Consider the following 8091-nt stretch of genomic DNA (forward strand, 5'->3'; position numbering starts at 1 on the left):
AATATGAATAAATTCTAGCTAAATTCCATTGTCAGCCAATCACTTTGAACTTGAGGCCAGCTCTATGTTAAAAATTTAGGCTAGAAACTCTTAGATGTTAAATGTATTCTAGCATTAAAGAGAGAATTTTCATGTTGATGTATGGCAGAAATCAAACCAATATTGTAAAGCAATTATCCTTCAAATGAAAATAAATAAACTTTTTAAAAAGTGAGAATTTCTTCTAGACCAAATAGAAGGACTGAAATAAATTGAAAAGGGATATTATCTAAAACTATCTAGTGTGGTTAACAAGGACCAACTTTTTTTATATCTTCTTTTTCTGAAAAAAAAAAAATGAAGATATACTTAAAAAATTTTATTGGAGTATAGTTGATTTGCAATGTTGTGTCAATTTCTGCTGTAAAGCAAAGTGAATCAGTTATGTGTGTTTGTGTGTATCTATCTATCTATCTGTCTGTCTGTCTCCATGCTTTTTGGACCTGTTACTCAGTATTGTAAAACTGTCCTCATTCTAGACACCTGACATTTCTTTGCTTTCTAGTTTCTTGTTTTTTCGGCCGGGGGGCTTTCCTTGTGGCTCAGCTGGTAAAGAATCCCCCTGTAATGCAGGAGACCTGGGTTCAATCTCTGGGTTGGGAAGATCCCCTGGAGAAGGGAAAGGCTACCCAGTCCAGTATTCTGGCCTGGAGATTTCCATGGACTGTATAGTCCATAGGGTTGCAAAGAGTCAGACATGATTGAGTGACTTTCACTTTACTCACTTTCTTGTTTTTTATGCAAGTGTTGACTTAAGCAAGAAAATACCAGATTATCAGTTGAAATGTTTTTAGCTGTAAGTAAAAGGACAAAACCTTGACCCTCCATATTAAGAAAATGAAGAAAACTAGTTTCACACAATTGGCTTCTAGATAGAGGGGCCTCAAGGATGGTTAATTTAAGCAGCTCAGTAACACTATGAAGAACTCAAATACCTTCTCTCTTTATGTGCTGCCAACCTCAGTATGCTGGCTTCATTTTCAGATTGATTTCCCTCCTTGTTTTATGATAGCTGTCACAGTTTTAAAGCATCACTTGAAGATATGGCAACATCTAGCAAAACAAAAATATCTTTCCTTGTGTCTCTCTTTTAGGAAAGAATAAATTCTTTCTGAAGATCCACTCACCCCACCACAAAAGGCTTCCTCTTGTAATTCATGGGCCAGAATTCCGTCTCATGTCCATACTAACCACTCTGTCTAGAGGTGCTGCAGTCTTACAGCCCCTCCTGAGATCCAAGCTGGCAGCCAGCATTCAGCATGGCAGTGCACCTTCTTGAGAGTGGCTCCTCCAGCTCTAGGTGAACCACTTAACTGTGGGAAAGATCCAGGTTCTTCCCACCAATTCCAGCCAAATCACAAAATCATGAGCAAATAAATTATTGTTGTTTAGGGATTCTGATCTTTGGGGTGGTTTGCTATGCAGCTATAAATAACCAAACAGAAACATGCATTTTTTTAAATATGAAAATTCCATGGGTTTATGAATTTTAAATTTTGGACATTAAAATGCTATTTTCAACTATCATCATCATCTCATGAAAGAAGGAAAAAATTTAACATCCAAACACACACATGCACAATGAGAAGACAATCTCAGACAAGAAGCTGGTTCTTAAATTTTTATTATACAGAGTGAAGTAAGTCAGAAAGAGAAACACCAATACTGTATATTAACACATATGTATGGAATTTAGAAAGACGATAACAACAATCCTATACACAAAGCAGCAAAAGAGACACAGATGTAAAGAAAAGGCCTTTGGACTCAATGGGAGAACGAGAGGGTAGGATGATTTGAGAGAACAGCATCGAAACGTATATATTACCATATGTAAAATAGATGACTTGTGCAAGTTTGATGCATGAAGCAGGGCACTCAAAGCCAGTGCTCTGGGACAACCCAGAGGGATGGGGTAGGGAGGGAGGAGGTTGGGGGGTTCAGGATGGGGGGACACATGTGCATCCGTGGCTGCTTCATGTTGATATATGGCAGAAACCACCACAATATTGTAAAGTAATTATCCTCCAATTAAAATAATTAATTAAAAAAAAAACCCTCACAATATTGCCCTTATTGTCTCTTTTTTTGCTGGGCTTCCTGATATATTATTTGGAGCTCATACTTAGAATTATTGCTCTACCATTCCACAGAACGATATCCTTGGGTGTGATGCAGTGAATTGGAAGGCAGATAAGCTATCCACGTTTTCATGCTCTGAGCCCACGAGGAACAGCCTGTTGGGTGGTGACACTTCCAGTTTCTCCCTGCCCGTATGTGGCTGGTAAGATGCAGGTATATGTGCCCACAGGCCTGAGGTACCACTTAGTGGTTAGAACTTCCTGAAAACAGCAGCACAGTGGAATGCAGCAAAGTCTGCTGACTGTCACTAATAGCTCCTTTCCATACCTCCTAAGGAAGTTAACAGGACATAAGACTTTTTGAATTATTCAAGTTACTTTCATGGTCAACATTTTGGACTATCATACCTTATATAGGTTGACTATCATGGTTTAACATTCAAGCCATTTTACTCTTAACATTTATTTCTAAATTTCTGCCATTATTTTTGAGATACTGAGAAAGTTTTCTCACTCAGTAGTGGAACACTTCTGCTTATCTCTGGTGTCTTACAGCAGTTCTGTAGAAAGTAAAACAAAAAGTGCAAAAACATTTTGAAATAAACACTTAGAAATCTTTGATAAAACCAACCTAAGAATGCTTAACATATAATGTGGTGAATGTCTTTATTTGGCTCATTTTAAATATAATTGAAAGTTACAAATGTATCCTGAAAATGTTCAAAGACTTCCACAAATTCATTTAAATTACAAGTTGGACTGGTGATATTATTTTTTTATTTTTTTAACTTCTTGAGGCCAGGGAAGCCAGATGCAGGGAACAGGCGGTCCAGCCAGAGATACCAATAGTGCAGGAAGGGGCCCATGCTGCAGCCGACTGCAAACATGCTCACTGAGCGCCGCGGGTCGAACTTCTGGCTGGGCCGGGCGCGAATCTCCCAGGTCTGGCGCGCCCCATCCCCAGCCGCCATGAGAACGCCGCATCCCAGGGTGTTGGTGAGGAGCAACGCACGGCCTTGGAACAGGGGCTGACCCGCAGCCCAAAGGCCACGCAGCCAGCGCCAGCCGCAGGGAGGCATCGTCCGCCATTTAAATTACAAGTTGGACTGGTGATATTTAAAAGCACATCTCCTGATTTGAAGAGACCAGCCCTGAAGGGTTTCTTTGGGACAACTGAGGGAAATTGAAAATTAAATATTATTAAGGAATAATTCTTACTTTTGTAAGGTGTGATCATGAACTTGTGAATATGAGGAAAATATTCTGTTTTTTCAGGGATACATGTTAAAGTACTTAAGGGTAAAGTGTCATGATATCTGTGTGTGTGCTCAGTCACTCAATCGTGTTTGACTCTGTGACACCATGGATTGTAGCCCGCCAGGCTCCTCTGTCCATGGGATTCTCTAGGCAAGAATACTGGAGTGGGTTGCCATTTCCTACTCCAGGGGATCTTCCCAACCCAGGGATGGAACCCATGTCTCTTACATCTCCTGCAATGGCAGGTGAATTCTTTACCACTGCTGCTGCTGCTGCTGCTGCTAAGTCACTTCAGTCATGTCCGACTCCGTGCAATCCTATAGACGGCAGCCCACCAGGCTCCCCCATCCCTGGGATTCTCCAGGCAAGAACACTGGAGTGGGTTGCCATTTCCTTCTCCAATGCATGAAAGTGAAAAAATAAAGTGAAGTCGCTCAGTCGTATCCAACTCCCAGGGACCCCATGGACTGCAGCCCACCATCTAACTTGTTTCAGAATATCAATACTTTATGAAACAAATATATAAATGGTAAAAAATTATGTTTCAAGGTGATGGCATGTATTTATTTGATAGTACCTCTACTTATGAGTCAGAGAAGGCAATGGCACCCCACTCCAGTACTCTTGCCTGGAAAATCCCATGGATGGAAGAGCCTGGTAGGCTGCAGTCCATGGAGTCGCTAAGAGTCAGACATGACTGAATGACTTCACTTTCACTTTTCTCTTTCCTGCATTGTAGAAGGAAATGGCAACCCACTCCAGTGTTCTTGCCTGGAGAATCCCAGGGACGGGGGAGCCTGGTGGGCTTCCGTCTATGGGGTCGCACAGAGTCGGACACGACTGTAGTGATTTAGTAGCAGCTACTTATCAGTATGTTTAACATTTTTCATAATAAAAATGAAAACAAAAAAAATGATACAGGTATTATATTATTATGTTTTCCTTTCAGAAGTACAATGGAGGGAATTTAACAAATCTTGAATTGCACTTTAAAAAATAGATGTTAATCCTGAAAGAAATCTCTACTTTAGAGCCTATAAGCTTCCTATCAGAAAGGCTCTCTTTCTAATTCTGATTTAATCTTATTTATCTTCTTAACCACTGTCCATAGATTCACTTCTAGCAATCAGAATAATTTTGTATTGCTACAATTTGAACTCAAACAAGCATACGATTCAAATTTTATTTTCCTTAATCTGATGAGTTTCAAATGTGTGCACTTTGATTAAGCAGGTGATTTAGAGAGCAGATAATGGAGCTGACACAGCCTTCTGAAGGAGGAAAAGCACAGCATAATTGAAGTCAGCTAACAGGATTTCCAGCAGGGAACGATTTCCCTGAGTGTGTGATCTGATTTTCTTTGATGTTTGTATTACAGTAATAGCATTAACAGCATCCCAAACACCACTTAATGAGATTTTAGACTTGCTATACGTGAGGACTCCTCTGTCATCAAATTTGGCTGTCTTCCATACAGTTTCTCTCAAGTGTACTAGCTCAATATGTGGGAAAACGAGGACAGTAAAAGACACACGTCAAATTCCAGACCAAATATCTCTGTTTTAAAAAATAATCCTATGTGCTATCCTTTCCTAACCTGTGCAGACATCAAGGTGAGAAAGTACCAAATAGTCAAATTCAAAGAAGTGAAGAGTAAAACAATGGTTGCCAGGGGCTGGAGTATCGGGGAGAGGAAGGGAAAATTGGAGAGTTGCTAATCAAAGGGGATAAAGCTCCAGCTTGTATGATGTATACATTCTATAGATTGCTGCAGAACACTGTACCTATAGATATTACTGTATTGTACACCTAAATATCTGTCGAGAGTAGATCTCATCATCACAACAAAAAGAGAAAGAACAAGGATAGATCAACACCAATCAATACATGAATACAGAAATAATGATTGGGTAAATCCTGTGTGGGGAAACAGTGTCAGACTTTATTTTGGGGGGCTCCAAAATCACTGCAGATGGTGACTGCAGCCATGAAATTAAAAGACGCTTACTCCTTGGAATGAAAGTTATGACCAACCTAGATAGCATATTAAAAGGCAGAGACATTACTTTGCCAACAAAGGTCTGTCTAGTTAAGGCTATGGTTTTTCCAGTAGTCACGTATGGATGTGAGAGTTGGACTGTGAGGAAAACTGAGCGCTGAAGAATTGATGCTTTTGAACTGTGGTGTTGGAGAAAACTCTTGAGTGTCCTTTGGACTGCAAGGAGATCCAACCAGTCCATTCTAAAGGAGATCAGTCCTAGGTGTTCTTTGGAAGGAATGATGCTAAAGCTGAAACTCCAATACTTTGGCCACCTCATGTGAAGAGTTGACTCTTTGGAAAAGACTCTGATGCTGGGAGGGATTGGGGGCAGGAGGAGAAGGGGACGACGGAGGTTGAGATGGCTGGGTGGCATCACTGACTCGATGGATGTGAGTCTGAGTGAACTCCGGGAGTTAGTGATGCACAGGGAGGCCTGTCGTGCTGCAATTCATGGGGTCGAAAAGAGTCGGACACGACTGATCGACTGAACTGAACTGAAATCCTGTTAATGGTTAGAAGCAATGGTAGCTAATGTACAAGGAACAGAGATTTTTCACATTTTCAGAAAATTGCGTCTATCACCTTAAAGGTAATTTAGGATTAGAACAAATGTTAAGTGCTTTTATAAGGAATCAAGTACTCCAATTACTACTTGTAATCTTATTTACAGTGAGTCAATAAAGAAATGCTGAACTGTATCTTTAAAAAGCTTTTCAATGAATAATTAACATTCAGAGAGAGAGAAAGAGAGTCGTCATCCTGACTTCTGTTATATAATTTTGGAATCTGAAAATTCATCTCTCCCTGAAAATGTTTGAAAAATGGGAGAAAAGGTTCTTGCTTTCCATAATTCAGGCCTGACTATTTATCCATAAGAGCGAACTGTACATAAGTACCAAGATTAAATTCTGTCTAAGATTGTTCAGGTCTGATGGAAATGGCTTTATTCTGTGTATATATTTGAAAGAAAGGTCCTGGTTCTTGCTGCTGCTGCTGCTAAGTCTCTTCAGTTGTGTCCGACTCTGTGCGACCCCATAGATGGCAGCCCACCAGGGTCCCCCGTCCCTGGGATTCTCCAGGCAAGAACACTGGAGTGGGTCGCCACCTCCCTCTCCAATGCATGAAAGTGAAAAGTGAAAGTGAAGTCACTCAGTCATGTCCGACTCTTAGAGACCTCATGGACTGCAGCCCACCAGGCTCCTCTGTCCATGGGATTTTCCAGGCAAGAGTACTGGAGTGGGGTGCCATTGCCTTCTCCTGGTTCTTAGGTCAGGACTAAAAATGGGGTGGGAGAAATAGAGGAGATTGGGAATCTATAGCTGATTGATGAGCAAGTATATGTATTAATAACTTCACAAACTTAAGTTACACTAGAATTAAGCAAGTAATTATAAGAAATGAGTCAAAGTAGGCACTTACAGACAATTGCCAGTACAAACAAGGGCATTTGGCCAGTTATGAGTCCTAACAGTGGAGTTAGAATCTATGTGTACCCAAGTTGCAGAATTTCAAGAGACCCTAGGTATAGGAACATTTTGTATTCTGATATTTGTGATCATCTACAATTTTTATCAAAGACACTTAGTTCACTGAATACAAATCAGGGAAATGCTGTTGCTCTAATATGTCTGTCTGATTTTAAAGTTCAGCAGACAGGAGGATGTGGTCTTGGTTTCAGAACATCTTCCCCTCACTACAACAGGTCTTTCTAGGATTCTGATTCCAAACCCAATCACAATAAAGACGTTAATTTGAAAGTTCTGAAAATCATTTTTGTTTGCCTCCTGTTAGGATCAATTACCTTCTCATTTTAAAAATTCAGGTTCCATCTGGATGCATTAGCTAAATCAGAAAGCATGAATGTAGTATGGATGATGGCTTATTTTGGCTAGAACTAGATGATAGATTTGGAGAAGGAAATAGCAACCCACTCCAGTGCTCTTGCCTGGAGAATCCCATGGACGGAGAAGCCTGGTAGTCTGCAGTCCGTGGGGTCGCACAGAGTCGGACACAACTGAAGTGACTTGGCAGCAGCAGCAGCAGACGATAGATTACCAGATTACTTCATAATTTTCTTATATGAAGTTTGTTCATTTTGGGACTAACATTTATTGAACTCTACTCTAATCAAGGACTGTGTTTTGCTGGCCTTATGGTATGTACAAACACAACAGCCAGGAAGGCAGTTCCTGTCCTCTAGGTGACCTCAAGAGATCAGTTCATTGATGACTTGCAAATATTCACAAGTATTTATGTTAGTTATTTAATACTTTTGTTGTCAATAGTGTATTACATATTTTATAGAAGTTTATCATGTCTATCAAAAATTAGTGAAAGGATTTTTTTACATGGTATATAACATAATAAAATAAAAATGACCCACAAGACTAAAAGTTCCTAAGTACATAAAGAGAACAAAAAACTTGGGTCTTGATTTAGGCTCTAGTTTTCTGGTAGCTAAAAGGAAAAATGGGAATATGGATTCTTTCTTCTTATTTTTTTGTCTGTGGTTTTATGAGAAAAAAAAGAACCATTTATGTTTTTTTTTTTTTTTTTTTGCAGTGGCAATATTTTTGCCAGAAATTCAGTTCAGTTCAGTCACTCAGTCGTGTCCAACTCTTTGTGACCCCATGGACTGTGCACACCAGACTTCCACATCCATCACCAACTCCC

The 8091-nt window shown here is 40.0% G+C and overlaps 1 protein-coding gene across 1 annotated transcript; it reads right to left on the reverse strand.

Moving 5' to 3' along the window:
- Positions 1 to 2896: 2896 nt before the first annotated feature.
- Positions 2897 to 3199, reverse strand: LOC782754 (mpv17-like protein 2). Its single transcript, XM_002694410.2, has one exon. The coding sequence runs from the start codon at positions 3197 to 3199 to the stop codon at positions 2897 to 2899; it is 303 nt and encodes a 100-aa protein (XP_002694456.2).
- Positions 3200 to 8091: the final 4892 nt, after the last annotated feature.

This window comes from Bos taurus, chromosome 17 (assembly GCF_002263795.3).
Source record: "Bos taurus isolate L1 Dominette 01449 registration number 42190680 breed Hereford chromosome 17, ARS-UCD2.0, whole genome shotgun sequence".
In the NCBI taxonomy this organism is placed as follows: domain Eukaryota; kingdom Metazoa; phylum Chordata; class Mammalia; order Artiodactyla; family Bovidae; genus Bos; species Bos taurus.

Bases quoted from the DNA above. Each gene is read 5' to 3' on its own strand.
- LOC782754 (XM_002694410.2), bottom strand. From the start codon at position 3,199: ATGCCTCCCTGCGGCTGGCGCTGGCTGCGTGGCCTTTGGGCTGCGGGT.